The sequence below is a fragment of the Amphiura filiformis genome, chromosome 16, assembly GCF_039555335.1.
Source record: "Amphiura filiformis chromosome 16, Afil_fr2py, whole genome shotgun sequence".
NCBI lineage: Eukaryota > Metazoa > Echinodermata > Ophiuroidea > Amphilepidida > Amphiuridae > Amphiura > Amphiura filiformis.
In genome coordinates, this window is record NC_092643.1 from 25640449 (window position 1) to 25662993 (window position 22545).

The 22545-nt window shown below is 38.2% G+C and overlaps 1 protein-coding gene across 1 annotated transcript; it reads right to left on the reverse strand.

The window, feature by feature from the left end:
* Positions 1 to 9676: 9676 nt before the first annotated feature.
* Positions 9677 to 22381, reverse strand: LOC140172521 (keratocan-like). Its single transcript, XM_072195667.1, has 14 exons — positions 22161 to 22381; positions 20361 to 20420; positions 20118 to 20186; positions 19684 to 19755; positions 19001 to 19072; positions 18331 to 18405; positions 17573 to 17641; positions 17300 to 17380; positions 16858 to 16932; positions 15850 to 15921; positions 14906 to 15049; positions 13634 to 13702; positions 11000 to 11074; positions 9677 to 9752 (listed from the first exon to the last, which is right to left on the reverse strand). Exons 1-14 carry the CDS (start codon positions 22379 to 22381, stop codon positions 9677 to 9679), a joined length of 1230 nt encoding a protein of 409 aa, XP_072051768.1.
* Positions 22382 to 22545: the final 164 nt, after the last annotated feature.

Consider the following 22545-nt stretch of genomic DNA (forward strand, 5'->3'; position numbering starts at 1 on the left):
GCTACAATTAATGGGTTGCTTAACAAATCTCAAAAAATACTTCCTGTTCTTGACTGTCCTGATCAAGCTCTTGCCAACAAGTTTCTTTCCTTTTTTATTGAAAAAGTTGAGAAGATCAGGGCCAATGTTAATGTTTCTCCTAGTTCCGCTGATGATTGTGTTGCGGATTCTGACTCTGTAGAAACCAGTAATCCCCGCAGTAACATTAACTGTTGCTTAAACACATTCACTCCGCTATCTGAGACAGATATTGAGAAGATCATAAAAAGGTTTCCTAGTAAAACATGTAACTTAGATAATCTGCCGACTTGGCTTGTAAAGGATAATCTTCCGATCTTGTTGCCGATTTTCACAAAAATTGTCAACAGTTCGTTAATGTCTGGTATTTTTCCAAATGCACTCAAAGAGTCTATCATTACTCCTGTGATCAAGAAATCCAATCTTGACAACAATATCTTAAAGAACTATAGGCCAGTGGCCAACATGAAATTCATGTGTAAGGTAATTGAAAAGGCTGCGTCATGTCAGGTAGTCACACATGTCGACAACTACAACCTGGGTGAAGTGAACCAATCCTCCTATAAGAAGTCTCACAGTACTGAAACGGCCCTTTTAAAGGTAAAGAACGACATCCTTCAGTACGTGGACCATGGTAAAGTTGTCTTCCTTGTGCTGCTTGACATGTCAGCAGCCTTTGACACGGTGGATCACCATATCCTGTTGAATAGACTCAAATCAGATTTCAATATCGATGGCACAGTCCATTCCTGGTATAGGTCATATTTTAACCACCGAAACGTCAGAGTGGTAATTAACAACGACATGTCTAATGAACATACGCTCACCTACTCATTACCCCAGGGTTCCATCATTGGCCCTCAGTGTTTCATCATGTATACCATTCCCGTTGGTGAAATCATTCGTCGTTATAGCATATGCTTTCATTGTTATGCGGACGATATACAGCTTTATGCTGCTTTTGAACCCAAAGTCAGTGGTGACCGTGAGCGTGTGCTCAATAACTTGTCTGCTTGTATTTCTGATATTAACTCCTGGATGGTTAGTAACAAGCTGCAGCTCAATCAGGACAAAACGGAATTTTTCATCATTGCCACCAATAGAGCTCTCACTAAGCTTCCCGTCATTGAGCTGAGCTTGGGCAACCACTCAATCAAACCATCTGCCACTGTTAAGAACCTAGGTGTTGTGTTTGATGGAGCTCTTAATATGTCTTCCCATATTAGCAATCTTTGTAAAACTCTCAACTTTCACATCCGTAACTTATGGCGCATACGACGTTTTCTCAGCCAGGATGCGTGTCATCATGCCGTCAGAGCACTTGTCTTGTCTCGCATAGATTATGCCAATTCCCTCATGTATGGTGCCCGTGAAATGGACCTAAAACGGCTGCAGCGTCTCCAACATAAGGCAGCCAGGCTGATCTTTGCATGTGGACGAGACAGGTGCTCTGCCGATTTGTTGAATACCCTCCATTGGCTCCCGGTAAAAGAAAGAATTAACTTCAAGATCATGTTGCACATATACAACTGCATATCAGGTACTGCTCCGGCATATTTACAAGATCTTGTCACGCTTTATAATCATCCAGATTCATCTAGAAGCAGTCGCAGGCTTCGCTCATCATCTGACAAAACAAGGCTCTATACAGTTCGCTCCAATAAAAGAGCCGGGGATTGCTGTTTCACCGTTTTCGGGCCCCAGCACTGGAACAAGCTCCCTGTTTATGTCAGAGAAGCGGAATCTGCGGCTGCTTTTAAGCGGCTTCTGAAGACGTACTTTTTTCCAAATGTGTAATTATTGTTGTTGTTGTTTTTATATTGTTTTTCTTATGTTTTTGTTTTGGAGCAAAAGCGCTGTGTTATTTGTAGAGCGCTATATAAATGTGCTTTAATAATTAATAATAATAATATTCTTGTCGGTACCAGCAGGGCAAACTTTACAATTTGATGTGCTGATTCCAGGGGCTTCATCGGGAGAAATAAAACTGCCATTGATACATAACTCACAGCCAATACCTTCTCTCTCGTCTGAGACCTGACCACTTCTGGTCTGAAAATATCCACCTGTGAAGGAGACAAAAATAAGGAATGCAGTTGGTCGGTTCCAGAATTAACCGTGAAGACATGAGAGGCCATCTGGATCGTAATTCTATAAAACCCTGACATTGAATGAGTTTAACTGCGTTATATGAGCCTTGGTTTCAACGCCATGCTTGCGCGGAGGCTCAGAGCACAATTTCCATTGGTTTGTGACTGATAATGCAATTGACTGGCCGAGAGTTGAGTTCTGCTCTTGAAGACTCTGTTCAGGCGAGACTAGCTTTAAATGATATGCCGCAGATGACCGTACATATCCTCACGGTCTATGGTGCCAGTCTAGGTCTATCAGCACTTGAAGAGACGCGAACTGGGGATGGGGATTAACTCATAATAGAGTTATTGGTTTAACTTTTCATCAGTATTCAGCACAATCACTAATGTTGAATATTTTCACCACAAGGTAATATTAAGATATCAAATATTAATGAAAATGCAATTAAAAATTACCAGCAGGACACTCAATGCAGCCATCATTCACACGGTCACCATAAGTACCCGGTTTGCAAGGATAGCATTCATGATTTTTGCAGTGGAAACCAAATCTGTTCATTCCTGTATCCAAATCGCTAAATGCTGAGAGTGATATATTTACATTATCACCTACACTCCACCTGTTAAACCAAGAAATAAAATAGTTTATTACTAATGATTTGAACATTCCCTATTAATGTGTATGATGGGGAAAATATTAAGAAAATGTTAACAGAAAGATTCCGTTTGAACAGAATTCGCCTCATGTTGATCCCTTGCTAAGGAGCAACCAGACTGGTTTCAGATCTGGACGTAGCTGTGTTCAGCAGGCGCACATTTCGAGTAAGGCTTTATTGAATACCAACAGTACCAACTAACCCTAACAGTCCGCTTTGTATCAAGAAGGCCTTTGACTCCATCAATAGGTCAACCATGAATCATGAGTACTTATGACCCATCCACGCAAATGTAGGAGATATCCAGCCAGAAAGTTAAATAACCTGGTCTTTGCTGATGACATTGCCCTGTTGGAGTCTTCAATACTGCAGGTTCAGTCGCAGCTTTCCAGAACTGTAGCAGGTCTAAGGCTCGTCATCAATGCCGGCAAGACAGCTAGAGCATAACTGAAAAGTTTAATTCTCACTCAAAGTTTAGGACAGAACCGTTCACCATGTTTCTGATTTCAAATACCTGGGACCGTGATATACATGATGGGATGCAAGCAGTGCTAGTGGTCTGAAACGACGCAAAGCTCTGGCTTGGTGTTTCCATTTTGGAAGCTGCATCGTCTCTATAGAAGTACATCTGTACCAATCACCACCAAAGTGAAGCTGTTCGAGACAACTTGTGTCACTGTGCTATTATATGGCTATGGGTCGTGGGTGATCTCCAAGGATATTGAAAACAATTAAAATTAATGCCTTTATATCAACATCACCAGAGGCGGATTTAAGGAAAAGGGCCCTGTCAGCCAAAATATCCCGGGGCCCAATAGTAAAGAGTTGAAATCAGGAGCGTGCCTGATTTTTTGTCGAGAGGGCAAGAAAAAAAGTTGGCCAGTGAGCATTAGTTCGGCCTAATGTTAAGAGAATTCTTAAATCCAGGACCTTTTGGCGACAAAATAAAATTATGGTACAAATGCGCGCAAAGCGAGCAAAAAATTTTGCCATTTTGAAACTAAACGTTTAAAACATGGTGCAAAAGGGGGATTTATCCCCCCATCCCATTATACTCCACCAGATCTATGCCTCTATGCATCTAAGGTCCCCGGTCAGGGCCGGATTTGCCTCTTGCTAAAATTGGCCAAAATTTGGAGGGCCCCAGACTCACTTTGAGGAAGGCATATACACTCAAGTGGCTTAGTTACAATCGCAAATTTCCAATTTGCGAGTGTTCTGTTTTTGGTCAGTTCTTCTTCTTAAGTTAGGCGGGCAGCCTAACTTATTTCTTTCTTGCCATTTCTTCTTTCCTCTTTCTTCTTCTTTCTCACAATTTGCTACTACTGCCACGTTCTTGATCGGATTTCGACCAAACTCAGTCACAAGCAGTATTGGGTAGCTGGCTACAAAAGTTATGGGTTGTTTAACGTCAGAGGTCATCCAAGAGGTCACAGGGGTCAAAAAAGGTCATTTTAACCGAAAATGCTCTGATTGAGCTGAAATTTAAATGCAATGATCCTTATGACATTCTAAACATGTTTTAAACATTTTAGAATTTAGTTAAGGTCATTAAGGGGTCATAAAGGGGGTCAAAGGTCAAGTTTTTCAAAATGCTCCAATTGAGCTGAAATTTAAATGCAATGATCCTTAAGACATTCTAAACATTTAAAAAATATTTTAAAATTCATTCAAGGTCATTAAGAGGTCATAAAGGGGGTCAAAGGTCAAGTTTTTCAAAATGCTCCAATTGAGCTGAAATTTAAATGCAATTATCCTTAAGACATTCTAAACATTTAAAAAATATTTTAAAATTCATTCAAGGTCATTAAGAGGTCATAAAGGGGTCAAAGGTCAAGTTTTTCAAAATGCTCCAATTGAGCTGAAATTTAAATGCAATTATCCTTAAGACATTCTAAACATGTTGAAAACATTTTAAAATGCATTTAAGGTCATAAAGGGGTCAAAGGTCATGTTTTCAAAATGCTTCAATTGAGCTGAAATTTACATGCAATGATCCTTATGACATTCTTAACATGTTTTTAATATTTTAAAATTCATTTAAGGTACAGAGGTCAAAGGTCAAGTTTTCAAAATGCAAGCTTTCCACGATCAAGGTATATCAAAACCGCAATTAATGAAACAGTCTTATTAAAATTAATACTATCCAGCACAGTATTGCTTGATCAGATCATCACAGTCATCCGCCTAACTTACCTCGTGCCCTTGCAAAGGGCACAGTTGCTCTAGTTTCTTTCTTTCTTTCTTCTGTCAAACTTTTAACGAGCCATCGTAGCCATATGCTTTAAGCCAATGTGACCATATTTGGTCACAAGGACCATTGGGTGGGGGCACAAATGTTACATGACCAACTCGGGGTCAAAGGTCATCCAAAGGTCATTATGATCAAAATGTGATTTTCACTAATAATGCTTCTTCTTCCACAAATTACATAACACAATGTCGTCACTTGCATACCTGCATCGCCTTTAGCCAGTGTCTAAAAGTTGTACAAAGAATTGGGGTCAAAGGTCATTAAGGGGGTAAAATCTTACAATTGCATTATCTCAACATCCGTAAGGGGTATGGGGCTCAAACTAGTGACAACAAATCTCATGACCAGGGGAACATTTTACAGGGGTCAGGTCAAAGGTCATGCAGAGGTCAAATTTAAGAAATGCATTTTCTGTACATCTGTAATGGGTACGGGACTCAAACTCTGTGACAACAAACTTATTGACCAGGAGAATATTTTGGAACACTTTGCAGGGGTCAGGTCAAAGGTTATCTTGGGTCAAATCTGACAATTTCCTTTTCTGGACATCTGTAAGGGATATGGGGCTCAAACTCAGTGACAACAAATCTCATGACCAGGGGAACATTTTGTAGGGGTCAGGTCAAAGGTCAAATTTTAGAAATGCATTTTTTGGACATCTGTAAGGGGTACGAGGCTCAAACTCGGTGACAACAAACTTATTGACCAGGGGAAATATGTTGGAACACTTTGCAGGGTCAGGTCAAAGGTTATCTGGGGTCAAATCTTATACCGTAATTTCATTGTCTGTAAGGGGTATGGGGGCCTAATTTCGGTGACAACAAACCTCGTGACCCGGGAAATATTAAGGTCAAAGGTCAGGTCAAACGGCCATTAAAAGGTTACATGCCTTGCGATTGTCTGCGCTCTGTGAGCGCAAATTATCTCTAGTTAATTTGTCTTACGTATAAGATTGTGGCGGAAGCATAACAATAGAGGGAGCCGAACATATTTTGTTTTCGATTTTTCTATGACATTCGCGGGTGAAGCACGGAAAAATTCAGTCTGTTTTAGCCCAAAATGAAGGTGAATATTGCTATATACAGGGCCAGCGCGGGCAAAATTTTACCCTATTTTGGGCCAAAACATGGTGTTTAGGTCTAAAAAGGAAGCATATGGAAAAGTAGTCACTTTTGCTCAAATAAAAGGGGTTCCACAGTTAAGCAATGGGAGGAAATTGTCTTTTTTCACTTTCAACTTCAATTATTATAAAGGGAAAGTCTTTTATTTTTTGGCTCACTCTTAATTGTCTCATGTATATATTAAACTTTACTTTCCCCGATTTTCAAGGAAATCTGATGAAAGACCTTGTCGTACAGGAGCACTAAACACCACAAGGTATTCCCAAAATCTCACTCGATTTACGGCGAAATACACTGACATGCACCCCGTGTCATTAAAGTAGTGTGCTATAGACGGCCCTCGCTTGATAATAGAAAGTCCGATTGACTTGGCTTAAACAGTATTTCCTAGAAATACTTTGCCAGATTCTACTCTCTAAAAAGAAATCTGATTGGTTACAAAATGCCGTCGTACCGTAGGAAAAACCATACCCTCTTCCATACAGCCCTGCTTAGTGTGTTGTGTGGTAATGTATGCATTGTGCATTGACCTCGAACGCCTCTGCACACACAGCGTGCACACACTGGAGTCGAGTATAATTTATTTAAAGAGACTTTCATAGGAAAACTTTTCATATGATGCACAAGGCAATTTTTGGGGCCCCACATTTGGGGGGTGGGCTATAATATTTGACCTTTTGGAGCTCATGTACCCATGAATAGTTATTGAGAAACGAATGGCCCTTTGAATTGGCATTTGGGCTCCCGGGAACTCTTGATCTTGGATATCTGGGCCAAAATTGGCAAAATTCCTATCTAAGGGGAAAGACCTTTAGGCCTAAGTGTATCACGGTCCACATACGGGGTCCTTTGTAGTTTAGAGCCAGCTTTGATGATACCCTTGTATCTAGCATTGGGGGCCCTGGGCCCATACTAGAATACCTACTTGTATTTTGAAAATGTATAATGCTCTAGGTACCAATTCGTAGTCCTGTTTCTATAAAAAATTGTATTCCGAAATATTAAAGGGCCCTGGGGCCCTTGACCTTTGACCTCTTACTGGGGCCAAAACGAAACTTTTCAAAACTCATAAATGCTGGCATAAATAAAAATGTCCAACACGGGCATTATAATTATATAACCTTTTCAGTACTATTCTACACATCGCACCTTTGAACCTTGCAGAAAACAATTAAAGCAAAAAAAAAAAAAAAAAAGCAGGGGGCCCTTTGGCCAAAATAACAGGGGGGGGCCTTGTCAGCAACTGCTGACTTGCTGACAGCTTAAATCCGCCACTGAACATCACGATGACGATGATGCTTTGTGTCACTAAAAGTAGTTTTAACCACAATCGTATATTACGACAAACTACCAAACGATCGAAAGTCCTTTTCAACGGCGTGATTGATACCCGCGATTGATGGTAAAAATATTGTGGTGCAACCAATGAACTGCCTAGAATTTATGTATGAGTTATAGTACTTATTTAATGTATACTACTCTAAGAAAGTATCCTTACACTTGGAAAAATAGTTACAATTTCAAACCTGAACCATATTGGGGTAAATTTATTTTTTGAATAGATGCACTATCTAATCCGGCACATTTTGACACCCCATTGAATCCAATGTGACTTCAAGAAGTAAAGTTACAAGCATTTGATTAGATGAAAGTCCAGTTTTAAAAGTGACACACTGACCTATTCATAAATCCACGGACTATTTTGTTTGAGAGTAGTAAATGGCTAATTTGTGTGTGCCTTTAATTTAAAACAAAAGGAACAAAAGAAAACTGAAACAATAAAATGCAAGTTATGAAAAGTACAGAGAAGTAAAAACTGAAATAAATACTGCTTTAAATAAAGTTTCATTGAAGAAACTGTGTAGTCTCTTTGTTGCGCTTGTTAGAATCTTTTTGCCCCTTGTATAGGCCAAATTGTCACTTTTAAAACTGGACCTTCGTCTATTCTTTGCTTGTAACTTTACTTCTTGAGGTCACATTGGATTCAATGTGGTGTCATAATGTGCAGGATTATATAGTGCATCTATTACAAAAACAAATTTACCCCAATATGGTTCAGTTTTGAAATTGTGATTATTTTTCCAAGTCTAAGGATACTTTATTGGCGCAGTATACATACGATGCATGTATAGAGTGGTTGAACGCGCATGTTTTTAGTCAATTCTTTTTTCTCAATAACTTACACAGTGACATGTTCAGGATAGTGAGACCATTTAGATAAGTGATCAGATGAAAGATATCTGAAACAAAATAAGCAATCAACGTTTTGAAAATACACTTAAGTTGAAGTCACACATTCAACACTGCTAGACGTTACAAATGATGTAATATAATTCGAGGTTGAGAGCCAGAAAGCCCCAACTCACAATCACCTGCTCCCATAAAATAAGCATTAAGTCGCCAGGGCACTATAGAAGATACAGTCCATTATTCATAACATTCAATAGAAAACAAAAGACATTGTGGAGGAAATATTGATTTTTGAATAAGAAAGTAAGGAGCCAATTTTATGCTCATTTTGTAAGAGCTGGTTATAGTGAGTTACGGCTTTCTGGATCTGAACCCTCAAATTATTGGTGTCAGATTTGTTCGAACCATACGACCGCATGTTACGGGTCTTAGGTCAGAGACCAAATATTTGAGGCAAGAACAATTAACCCTAGTCATTCGAAAGGGTGTTGTACAACCCCCAACGTTTTTCATCCGCCATAAAAAACCGCACGTGTTTACGTCAAACGACTTAAGCTAATCCTAGATCCATCCTTTGCGCTTATTTTAGTGATACAGCACCTAACCGGGACTTAATCTGAATTTCAATTTCAGACTATTTAGGCCCCAAATGAACGTGTGTTTTGCTATTTTATGGGCCAGTGCGCGGACTCCCATCTAAATATTTAGGGGTAGGGTCCTGACCCCCGCGCTATCCCCCGCTTCCGCCGCCTATGTTTTGGTATCACTATATAGGAGACCCATAGCTATTGGAACCAAATAACAGACTTGTACCCGAGTCCAGCTTGTCCGAGTCCGAGCCGAGTCCACTTGTATCCGAGTCCGAGCCAAGTCCGAGTCCTTTTGTGTCCGAGTCCGGACTCGAGTCCAAGTCCAGGGGTGCCGAGTCCGAGCCAAGTCCGAGTCCAACAAAAATAAGACCCGAGTCCGGACTCGAGTCCGGTTCGAGTATTATGGCGTTTGTAACAGCACATTAGGGATCCCTTCGTTTTCCGTGTTACAAAATATGGCTCAGTAGCGACAGAGGACGAGTTCAAAATTAAATGTTAAAAATTGCGGCTTGGCGTGGGGGGGCATGGATAGTAGAGTCTTCCGTCCATTCTGGAGATTATGACATACACCCTTCCTCCACAACACATTATTCATTACATATTTTCCATGCTTCCTGGAGCTTTGATATTTCGTCCTTCCAATCGTTCACATCGGGCCCCATCCCTCCTGCCCATGCTCAAATAAACCTTCATTCATAATAGCTCCGATTGGATGATCTTTCATGGTGACGTTTTACCTCTTGTTCTAATTTACTTACACTTGGCTGATATTTGCTAACCAGTCGAAGGCATTGTCTTCAATAACGGTCAGGTCATTGTAGTACATATAACTGTAGGAACCGAAAAAGAAAAGTTTGTAATTTATAAAATTGAAACAATATAAATATATTAAGATGATTCTAGAACTAGATTCGTGAAAATGCAAAATGCAAACATGCCCAATCTTTCGTTATTGACGATTGTACATCGCTGAAAAAAAGAATTCGACAAACTGTAAACTGAACATTGATCCAACATCATGTCGAATTTGCATATTATGTTAGATAGCAATGTTTCTTGCATGAAACAATTAAGATTGGACTAATCAATGGGATTGAAGGTATCCATTGTTGTGACATGTGCGTATTCTAGCGATTACAATGGTGGAATAATGGACACGCGTTTGAACAGTGTCTTTAAATGGTCGCAAAATGGTTTAATTGGTTTCTTGTAACGTATCAGGGAAATGGCGGCGAGAGAATGATTCACGGATGTGTCAGTTGGAAGAAATCAACATGCTTAGAATACAAACAGAGAATACAAAGGTCCTTTAAGGTCTGGGGGACTCAGAAGAAATAAAGATCACGTGGCTACCGATAAGACACCAGGTTTTTTTTTTTTTTGCAATTGAAATTCCCGAGTCGCCCAACCCTTGTAAGACCTCGGCCATCTTTGCTATAATTTTCAACCGAGCTCCATTTCCGTGCAACCTGTCTGATACGTTGCAGAAACCATTTAAACCATTTGGCGACCATTCTAAAGGCATCTGGACATTTTGTGGACTTAATGCTTAAGATGCTTAACATAATTATATCATACAAGGAACATTGCCATCTATATAGTACGCATTCTGTCGGTCGGACATCCGGGCTATCTCTAGTCTTGGGCCCAAACTGCATGTGGCTCACGGTTTGTTGTGAACAACAGAAACCGGCTGTGAAGGAGGCTACATAGCGATGTTGCTGGAGTGACATTCAATTTCGGAAAAAACGACACTCGACCATGGAATTTAATTTTAAGTTTGTCAGTATATAAACGGTAAATCAAGTAAGTTTCTTTCACTCTGAAGACTTAGAAACGGTTGTTTGATTCCACTGACTATTTGCGATCGAAATTTGCATTACACCAATGACAGAAATCATCAACAAAAATCGAATCAGGGACTTGTTTTCACTCGAACATCATCAACCGGAAGTGACGTGACACGGACCGACAGAATAATGTGAAATCGAAAGAATATTGGATGAATGTTCCACTTGAAGTTGTCGAATTATTCTTGAGATGTTGCAGTACTTAGTAGTGTATATTCTGAACTCACATCGTTTCCAAAGTTCTGCGTGACGTTCTTAGTGCAGTCTTCTGGATGGTAGAAATCTGATTGTTGAAAATAGATCTGAAACACACACAAAATATCAATCATCACTTTGTAATTAGGGACCGTTCATTATTTCCACCGGAGGGGGGGCCGGGAGAATACATGGGGGGGTCAGATGGTTTTTGTCAGGCAAAAAGGAGGGGGTGGGGTCAGATGGTTTTTTAGTTATTAAAAGGGGGTCAGATGGTTTTGCATCTCAAAAATCCTGGAGCTTCCGGGGGCTTCGCCCCCTGGACCCCCATCTGGAACATTGCCCCTGGACCCCTGACCATTAGATTTGCGCTTTGCATGTCGGCCGACACTTTGGTCCTAGTCCGGACTTAAGTCGGGCCTCAACCTGTTTTTCACCTGCCACGGTGTGAATTGACATAAATTTGCACCAAAAGTAAGTAATTTATTATAACATTTTGAAAAAATGGGTCATTGGGTAAAACATTCCAAAAAATGGAGAAATATTCTAGATTTTGCTTCTAATTTGCCAAATGTACAATACAAATTTGCTGAAATAAGAGAATTTTGAACCATATTTCCTAAAAATACACATACACTGCCATTTTCATAATAGAGAATTAAGAATAATCACAGTAATGCTGTGGTCCAGAGTTCTTTTACAATGAAAAGAGACAACTACACCACCCCAAACCGCTCCCCACTATCAAACCCCACCCCAAACAGGTGTCATTTCCATATGATACCCTAGTTAAAACTACAAAGACTCCCCCAAACACCATGACAGTAAACTTGGGCAATGTATTCAAATACATTATAGATAAATAACATTGATCGTCGTCGTCGTCGTCGTCGTCGTCGTCGTCGTCGTCGTCATCATAGAAATTCACCTTTTCAGAAATTATATTATGGTTGTGTGATGGGCAAATGTTCCGGACAAATGTGCAGTGACTGCCACCACAGCTGCCACTAAGTAGTGAACACACCCCAACCACAGCCACCCTAGCCCTATGGATGGGGTGTACATGTCTGTGTGCATGTTTTCTCCCTTTCAAGAGTTTAATGATTTAGAAAGTTCCATGAAAGAAATTTTAGATATTTTTATATAGTCAAAATATTAATTAAAATATGTAAACCGGTACGCCCTAATTATCAATTATTTTATTAACGATAACAGTAATGATTCTGGGAAGTGACAGATAAATCTAAATAATTTTGTGAATATGTTGGATATAATTTATGACAACAAATTTTGAATCAAATTTGAGATCTATTTTGACATTTTTAGATAATCATTTCACATTTTACATGGATCTAATTGGACCTTCTGTGTCCAAGTTTGAGCCGAACCGAGTCTGTTTGTGAGCTTTTGTGTCCGAGTCCGGCAAAAAGTGGACTTGAGTCCGATCGATACATCAACATAGGCGTAGATCCCCCCAATATTTTGCCAGGGGATGCTCCATACAATCCTCCTCCCAATGTTGACGCCTGAATAGGTTTCTGACCACATATTTTGCCCATTTTAGCCCCGAAAGTGCCAATTTCCTTGCGCTTTGCTCGCATTTATTCCACTTTTGCACCATATTTCATCAGTTTAGCTTCAAAATATCAAAATTTTTCGCACGCTTCGCGCGCAAGTAGTACCATAAACTTATTTTGTCGCCAAAAGGTGCTGGATTCACTATACAGCGATTTGGGTATATTGATGGGTGGCTATTCAGTAAAGACCAATATTTGGAGAAAAGTGCCCAATTACTGCAATTAGGGTAAATTTAGGTGCCTTTTATGAAAAATTGGTATACTGATAGGCAGGTGGCAAAACAGTAAAGGCATAATTTGTCAGCCTGATACGTGGCAGTGATGTGATGCGTTGAGGCAGCTGATCCATGCTCGCATCTATTGCGTGTCATTGCGCGTGTGCATACGTCGGGGAGGGGGGGGGGTCATATGATTTTCATGTAGCTCGGAGGGGGGGGGGATCTGGTTTTTATGATCGGAGAAGGGGGGTCATATAGTTTTCGGCAGTGACTTTCTGTCTGCTCCCGGCCCCCCCTCCGGTAGAAATAATGAACGGTCCCTTATTGCAAAATTCATATGATTATGCGTCAATGTTTAGACAAGACTCCTTTACGCCATTCCTATAATTGACACTTTTCTGCCATTGTTAGGGTGAACCCCGGAGTGAACATCGATATCACCACATGAACATCGGCTAGCTCACATTAGTATTTGCAGGAATTTTACGGTCACGTGAAGTTCTTGTGTTTTAATGATTATTTTGTATGAAACTAAATTACTCATTTATATATTTAATTGTATCAAATGGGATCATTCCGGATCAAATATAGATTCAAAATGTTTAATAAATTGAATAACGCAGATGGCGCTATCACTACACTAACTAAAATGTTCAATAATAGCACTTTAAGACTGTTGTACGTGCTTAATATTAGCAGTTTAGTAGACACACTGTGTTGCAACATTTATAAGCGCTAACAAGGTTCGTTTGCCTTATAAAATCTTCTAGAGCATTACTTGACGACGCTGACCATCGGTCGACTGATTATTATCAGGGATAATATCCCTGTTATTATGAACGTTAGTATTGGTAATAGCTTGTTAACTTACAGTGTTTTCAAATTTGTGTTGTAGAATGTCAATGGAGGAATTTCTGTTATTAGGTTCTGAAACAAGTACCTGTTTACAAAAAAAATAAAATAAGCAAGATTGTTATGTTAGTGGGAGGAAGCTAAATTAATCTTTGCTTATTGACCTTTTTAGGACAGTATTGCTTCCCCAATATATATTTTGCGAGTTTGTGCGTTCTTTAGAATGTTAAAATGATTCCGCGAGAACGTGAAAAAATTTGGAAATCTATTAGAGTAGCTTATAAATAGAAGATAAATTTATAGAATTACATTGTAAAAATGTGAAGTATTAGAAGGTCTAAAGAAGCTTTCACATCATTTCAAATATATCGAAGCGCACCGTCCTGCGTCATAACCCGTATATTTTTACCCGAAGCACTGCCCCCTAGCTACCCCTAGTCAATAAACATTTTGATTTGTCGCTTGGTGGCGCGCTGTAAACAAATCTCAAATTTCACCCAATTTTCGAGAGTCAAACTAGAAACCCCTCAAGTCTTAATTATTTACAATTAAAGACCCATTCAGAGCTATTCAGTAAGTTGCTAATCGGGAGGATCGTAAAAATCATTCAAATTCAGGTTTTGGCCCCTTCTTAGCTTAGTGTCATAGATGTGCTAACATAGCCTGTTAGTGGTTAAGCAGAAAGCCGTGTATTAAAGACAAAAGGAGACATTTTACATTAATCTGTAAAGAAATTAGCTACATTTATTTGAATGGGGCTTCAATTTAGTCAATACAGCTGTTTTCTTCGTTTGTTGCCAAATTCTCAAAGGTCTCAAATGGTAGATTGGTAGAGCATGTAGAGGGTACACATATGACCCACGCGTAGAGTGAGGAGACACATTTAAAAAATATCTAATGACAATTTGAATGACTTAGGCTTTACTTTTAAACAATTTTTTTACAAAAATTTTTTTTTTTCCGAATGTGAATTCATTTTAATGTAAGCAAGTCAGTTTTTTACACTTACGCTGGGATCACTGAATGGGCCATTAAGTAGAGCTATTGCAGCTTCATGTAAAATGTCTTAGTTTCGACTCAACCACTAGCAAAGGTGCAGAAAACTGCATTTTGATGATTTGACTATTTTGCGAGTGGTCAAATCGCTGATGGTACTTTTGGCATGTTTGAAGTGATGTGTCTCTGATACTCTGTGATACATCATACAATGTTCATTTTGTACCATTTGTTTTCCAATTCTAATTTGTATCTTTTTTTTCCTACTGCAATTTTCTGTAAGAAAACAACTTACAAGTACTTTAATCTAGTTAAGCCCATCAATATCTCTGGCGTGATGTATTTCAGATGGTTGTTGTACAAGCTAAGAATTTCCAATTGTGGGGATAACCGAAGGAATCCAACCGGTAAATCTTCAAGTCGATTATTCTGCAAAAACCTGCAAATTAAATAAATGATAACTACCAGCTGAGATAAAAGCCTTTAACAGGTAACATAACAATTTGCCAAAACTCCGAAATTCGGATGTTTTTTGGAGTTATCCCTCTGTGTATATTATTTTGTTGGGAATTTAAGTTACCAAAAAAAATTATTAAAAACTGAAAGTAACCTCGTGTAATGTAAGTAACCTCGTGTAATGTTACTGATCAGAACTTTAAGAGGTTGCATATAGCCTTGACAATATTACCACATAACCATGATATCACATCGATTTGGTCTGACAAGACTCGGAATTACCCATTTCCCCATCACACGCAAGATTTGCAGATGATAATGACAGGAGTAGGCCTATAAACAACATTGAAGCGATACTTATCGTTCTTGTCCTTTGGCTTTATTTCCTTTCTCCTGTCACAAACATATATTATCTATCCACTAGACAGAATCTTTACGCTATCTTTCCGCAATCTTTGCGGTAGAAAAAGATGTAACTTCCAAGCATTCAAACAACCGGCATGATAACATTCATGATATTTCTGATCTCTGGCTGAAGTTATGGTCCAAAAATAGAGGGCGCCAGCCAGGTAAATTTCCAAGCCAGAAAGTGGTGGCCACAACCGGTCACTTATATTCATCTGCGTTTTAAAAACATTTCTTCAAAACCGGAAACATTGGTTCTTTTGGTTCATGTGGAATTTCAAAACGTATGACTTAAAATACGCGCGCTAAATTTGCTCTATCTTTCCGACCATGCAGGAATATTTGATATATGATTCTAAAAAATCAGATAAAACTTACACTGCCAAAACAAAGCTGGTGTTTGTAAGCAATCCTTCTGGCAAATAGTTCATGCTGCTGTCGATCATTTTCCTACGTACGATACATAAAGCAACAACAATAAATAGGCATTATGTTTTATGAAAATTATGACCAAATTTTCGGGGCGTCGTTATCCCGGGTCGCTCTACATCGCAATCTACTGGTCGTGCAACACGACAGGTAAACAGTACACTTATATAATAATTGTAACATACCCTTTATAATATCTTATCAAGTATATGTAATAAGGGAAAGTCCCAAACAATCATACTAATGTGTGTTATAGTATAGTTTCTTGGTACCCAAGATTAGAACTAGCCCCGTTCACAAACCGCGACGCCTCTCGAATATAATATCTTGGATAGGCTAGATATCAGAATACAGCACAGAGCCTGTGCTACACAAGATTACAACATGCTGGGAATTCCCAAACCAATCAATGCGTGACATAACGGAAATCCCCTGGTGTGACAGAAGGAAGGAACTAATAGGAAGTGAACAAACCCCAATTTAGGGTTTAATATAAAAGCTACATTAAGCCAAAAGTGCGCATCTTTCACAAAAAGGGATTTATATTGACCTTCTTTCGTATGCTGAAGCCTGGCTTATATGAGATGACATATCTCTGTTAATAGAAATAGAACAAAGTGGAAACTTCCTTAAAAAAAAGGAGGGTTGGTGAAAGTAACACCGTTTTGAGATTGTCATCTGTGAAAGAATTTTGTAAGGTGTTTTCATATATTTTGTTAGGTCAATTAGATTAAAGTTGGAAGGATATTCATTATTTTCAAATATTTTGTTGTTGTTATTGTTTGTGTTTCGGATCTGTTTTGTTTTTAAATTCAAGTATTGGGGGAAAATTAATTTTCATGTGCAATAGAACATATTAAAAGGTATCAATAGTTTAAATAGATGATAATAATTATTATTTCCGGATTTTAACTTATTTCTTTATCATTAACGTTCTTACTAGTAAACTATACTTACAAATCGCCCATGTAACTAACTCCATCGAAAGCCTTCCCCGATATACCATTTAGTGTTTCACTCATATATATGTAGCTAAAATTAAATAAATGAAAAAGATATTACCCATCCATACCATTGGTAGCAGGTGTTGTTCAATAGTTTTGAAACTTGGTAAATCACTTTGCTTTTTGTTTTCAAATTACAAATCAACACCTTTACAGTGGTTGCTACTATTAGTAGTGTTACTCGGTGGTGTGGGAAGGAAAATAATGTGTAGTACATTTTAAAAGTGTAAAATTAAATTTATAATTCAGTCACGGGTGTACAGTCTGGTGCAAACGTCAAGTAAAGAGACATGGACTCTTCGGTCCCGTTAGGTCTTCGGCCTGTCAATGACTCACAGCTTATAAAACATATATTGCAACGGTTCCTAGATCACCCAGGAATATACGGTACTTACCATTTGTCAATTTGAACTTCTCCTTGTAATTGTTTGAAGATGCTCCCAGGAAAATAATCCATAATTCCGGTTGAAAATTTGCTGAAAATTATGAGCAGAAAAAATATAAAACACTTTCGCTCACCTTACGCACATACGTAAACAAGCAACATTATCAATTTTAAGGGAAAACAGAAACAGGAGAAGACGAAGGATGAAGAGAAGAAGGAAAAGGAAGAATACCAAAGAAGAATAGAGAAGAGTCATTTTCATTTGTTAATTTGAAATACTTACAGAATCCGCACTGAAAAGTTGAACGCACCTGGCTCAATGAGCGTTAATTTTGGCCAAGGATTTATGTCACTGGAAGGAGACACAATTATTATTACAAATAAGAATATTTCATGAATAAAACTATATCCGTTTTATTATTATTCATACTGCAGAAGGCAAAAAGACAGTGCAAGAAAAAAACCGGCAAATTTACCGCGTTTTTAACAGTGCAAAAAAACAACTTTTTGTCTTGGTTGTTATTCGCACTCGGCGAATCACGTAAGATACTTTGCCATATTGTATTAGTAACATGCGTGTCACTCCGTCGGTCGTGATTGAGGTCGGTTCTGTTGACACTTCTTCGACATTTATGTCTAGTTTTTGAAAATTAATAATAATAAAAAATTACTGAAGAATTTTTGGTCTGTTGTCCAAAACAATTTGGGTCCAAAAATATTGTTTGGGGTATTTTCTCCAAAACTGAGTATTTTACCAAAATTTGATGTCACGGATGGACGGATGGATTTATCAAATATTTGTGATTCTAAATATGCAAATTCTAAATATTTTTATATACTTTAGACCAACAATGTAATAATTCCAGGGTTATAAGACAGACAAAGTCAGGTGACTTCCAGGGGATTGGAGTGGCACAAGAAAGTCAAGAATATAATATATCCAAAAGAAGGATGCTATCATTCATGTTCAAAGTGTTGCAACTATACAAGACAATAAGGGGACACCCTCCGTAGAGGGTGCCCCAAAACCAACAAACTTACAGATCTTGTATAGAATGACGTATTTCTCGAAACAAATCAGTCTCTATTATTGTTCCGTTGATATATTTCATCTCACTGCATGGAATACAAAAGATTGCATTGAGTCTTTTTAAAGCATTTCTATTTCATAAAGGAAGTATCAGTTCGGAGGGAAGGGATAACCCCTTCATCATAATTTGGTGTGTGTGTGGGTTTTTTTTGGGGGGTGGTGGGGTTTTTTTTGGTTTTTTGTTTTTGTTTTGTTGTTGTTTTGTTTTGTTTCAACTAAAAAAAACAGCAATGTACTTCTTAATATTAATACATAGATCTTATAGGGAATGAAGGCAACCAAGATTTGGTGGTTCTTGAGTTAAAGCTAGTAATATATCAATATATATATATACCTTGGATACTTTGGTATTTCAAATATTTAATTACGTAAAATGAAGTTAATTTAAGTACATGTAAGTACGTTGTTGTTTTTTAGTTAAGTGGGAAAAGTATAAAAATATGGCTCCTGACATCCCACTCGACTTAAAGACTTAAAGACTTATTTTTATCATGTTTATCATGTTTATTATTATTATCATGTTATTATTATTATTATTATTATTATTATTATTATTATTATTATTATTATTATTATTATTATTATTAATATTATTATGACAATTATGTACAATTAACTTACAGCGTCTTCAAGCTTCTTAAGCCGATAAAAGAATCAGCATTGAAGTGATGAATAGGATTGGCAGATAAATACCTGGTGAATGTAATCAACATAGAATGTTATATCAAGGGAACACAAAACATGCAAGTGTAAGACTTAAGAATGATGTGGGCTCGTAGTGATCAGCGACAATCTGTAAAGTGTGCTGAGGCTTGTGGATCAACATCTAGGCGTTGTGCCCGTGAGCAAACGTACTATAAATCACTGCGCTTTTAAGAATTAAATCTGCTTCCGAAGCTACAAACCGGTCAAGAGTGAACTCCAAAGGTGTACAGGGGTCACAAATTGACGTTGGTCCGAATTTCGTTAAAGTTGCAGCATCCCAACGGGATTCAGATAAAGAATAGTTTGCACTATCTAGTAATGTAAAGTTTCAGAATTAGAAGATAATAAAAACCAGACACTATAAATCGCCATGTAATCATGTTGACTTGTGCAATTTGTGCAAACTTTGTCACATAAAACATGAAACAAATATTGGAGATAGTTCAAACTATAATTTTTCTGAATCCCTTTCGACAACTTAACACTCACAATCAAGTTCTACTGGACTAATAGTAATATAATTTTTATAGGAATTCTAATTAAGTAGCAAAGCAATTATTTCAGAATAATTCTATTAATCTTAGCTTTTAAATACATACAACTCTGTCAGCTTGTGGCAAAATTCAAACGTCCCCTTCGGAATGGAAGTGATACGGTTATTCTCAAGATCTCTATAAATATAGGACAAATGGAAAAGTATTATAGCAAGAACAGAAGTATTGGGACCTTTTTCAAAACGGATTTTGCAGCTAATTGTATCCTATAAAATTTATTTAATTATTTTATAAAGTAAAATGCTCATTAAAAACGTAGATCTAGGGCATAGGCCTACGGCGGTTACATATTTCCAAAGTGAGCAACATGTTCGCATCAAAGTGGTTATAAAGGCATTAAAGCTATTGCATTAAATATTTGAAAATCGACGTTTGGCACCATTTCCACTAAAGGCCTTCAAAATTTAAATCTACAATCGAATCTTTCTTGATTATAATAGCATTGCCATCCGGATATTCGCAGGGTGTATTTGACTTACACGACAGTAATCCCGGTAGTTTCATTGAACATTCCAAATATATCGGTCAACTGGTTGTCTTTCCCGTACCTGTGAAACAATCAAGCAGATAATCATTTAGATGGCATTTTTCAATTTTAGATTTTGGCAACAATTATACAAATATTATGAAATGTTTAGACAATTAATTTAGAAAAACAATTTTTATAAACGTGCTTGTGTTTGCCGGGTTAGGCAAGGCATGCTTTTTAACATAATACTTACAAGTGAAGTACCGAAGATGGTAGGTCAATCTTAGCTCGAATATTGTTGTGTTCGAAGTTACTATGTAATGAAATACAAAGAAAAAATATGTTAATACTAAGGAAACACACGAATTAACCATAACTTAAAACCCCAAATGAAAATGTCGCAATAGTGAATATTAATATTGACATAGCTCATACCGTATGACGCTGGAACAACTTTGAAATAAAGACATAATATTTCTCTGTCTGTTTTATATTTATTTGTTGCATGTTGAATTCGTGTGTTTTTGCTATCAACTACAGATAGCTCAAATTTAAATGCGTGATGGTTGCCGTATTCTGCTGAACGAGATAAATCGATATTTTAGAACCATGTTACTGATTCTTCTGAAGACCAAATTACAATTTGACGATTTGCGACATTTTGTTTTGATTCAATTTCAAATTCATGTGTTTTTTCTATCTACTGAAGATAGCTCAAATAACATGTATGTTGTCATTTTTGACTCCTGCGCGAGATAGATAATATGCAGTGAGAAGTTTAGCCATTTAGTGATGTGCAGTTGCTGTGGTGTCGTATCTGACAGGATTCTAGATTGGTCTTGCCCCATCTTAGGTTCGTGGGGGTTGGCAGTTGGTCATGTATGGCATTATGGAACGCCAACAGCTCGGATGTCCACACATACAGCACCTTCTTCCATGGTGTGTCAACTTGCATGGCGGAGTCCCACTTGAGCCACTGTCCCTGCTTAGCACAACCATATAGGCATATCATTTTCATCCACATCTTGAACAAGACCGACGGTCAAGCACTTTTTGTGTTCCTGCGGCTTCATGTCTTATTCTTTCTAAAAGGTTCTTTTCTAAAAAGCCAAGGCCTGCTCTGGTTCTTTCTTAAAGCCAAGGCCTGCTCTATCTATTTGTCCTCTGCACATCTCCTTTAGTATTAGGTGGCGTTCTCTCTGCTTTAGTTCCTTGACTCCATTCCATCTGACTTGCTTTGCCTTCTTTTGGAGCCAGTCTTTGTACAAGGCTGAATGCTTCCATCTATAGAGTGTTTGTTGAGATGGTACTTGGTGAATTGCATGCACTTTACAGAAGTGGTGCGCCTTTTTAGCTGTAAACCGTATCTATATATTTCATACTTCAGTACAGGGCGGTGTTGGTGGTGCATCGTCTTACTCCAGCCCATCTCTTCAAGTGTTTGGTGCAAGTAGCCTCCAGGTTCTCGAGGAACGTAATTGGGAAGTTGTAGATGGTGAACTCCCATGTCAGTTTGGTATGATTGCGTTGTTGTAAATCCACATCTTACCGTTGAGTTGGCTCTTGTCCGTTGTTTTCAGCATAATATACCAGTTTGTCTTTCACGGATTGTCTGATGGCATGGTCTTTCAAGTCTTCAAAGATTAACTTGCCATGAAATCTCATTGGCTGACAGTGGATGCTGGCAATCGCTCCTCCATCAATATTGTTAACTTGGGGTCGTATACTGTGTAGCTGAGTTTTCTGTTCTTCTCGTCTTTGTATAGTGTTTGGGACGAACTTCTTCATTGCATGCGCACGGCATTCGACTGGTTTGGCTTTCACGGTTAGTGCCCACCTGAGTATATGAGATATGAGAATTTGTATGCTGCATACAGAGTTATGCTTATCGACTGCTCACTGCTCAGTGCCAGAAGTGGGTAAGTGCAATAGCTGCCATGTGAACATTTGATAATTTACACACATTATATTGTACTCATTTACACATGACAGTTGCACATGGCAGCTGTTGTACTTACCCACTTCTGGCACTGAGCAGTCGTTATGTACTTACAGCTCTGCAGTATTCACAGGAACGTCTGGTGGCAGTTCTTGCAGTTGACGATAAGAGCAATTGATGAATTCATATTCATCAAAAGAGCTGCAATTGCAGACGTTACACACTTGATCATAATCGCCATAAGTCTCTATCATGTCTATGGGCGATTCCCGTGTCACTGCGATGCCAATGAAGACCAGTGGTAGTAAAACGCCACTATTGGCGAATATTGCCATATTAAAACCTTTATGGCCACCCCCTATTATAGACTTATTACTATTAACTTCAATGTGCGCTGATGTCTTACTAGGGAGAAATTAATAGAGAATTATTCCAAAAGAAGGTATAAAAACAGTAAAAGTGTTGTAAGATAGTTTCGAAAACAGAGTTATATCCTGAA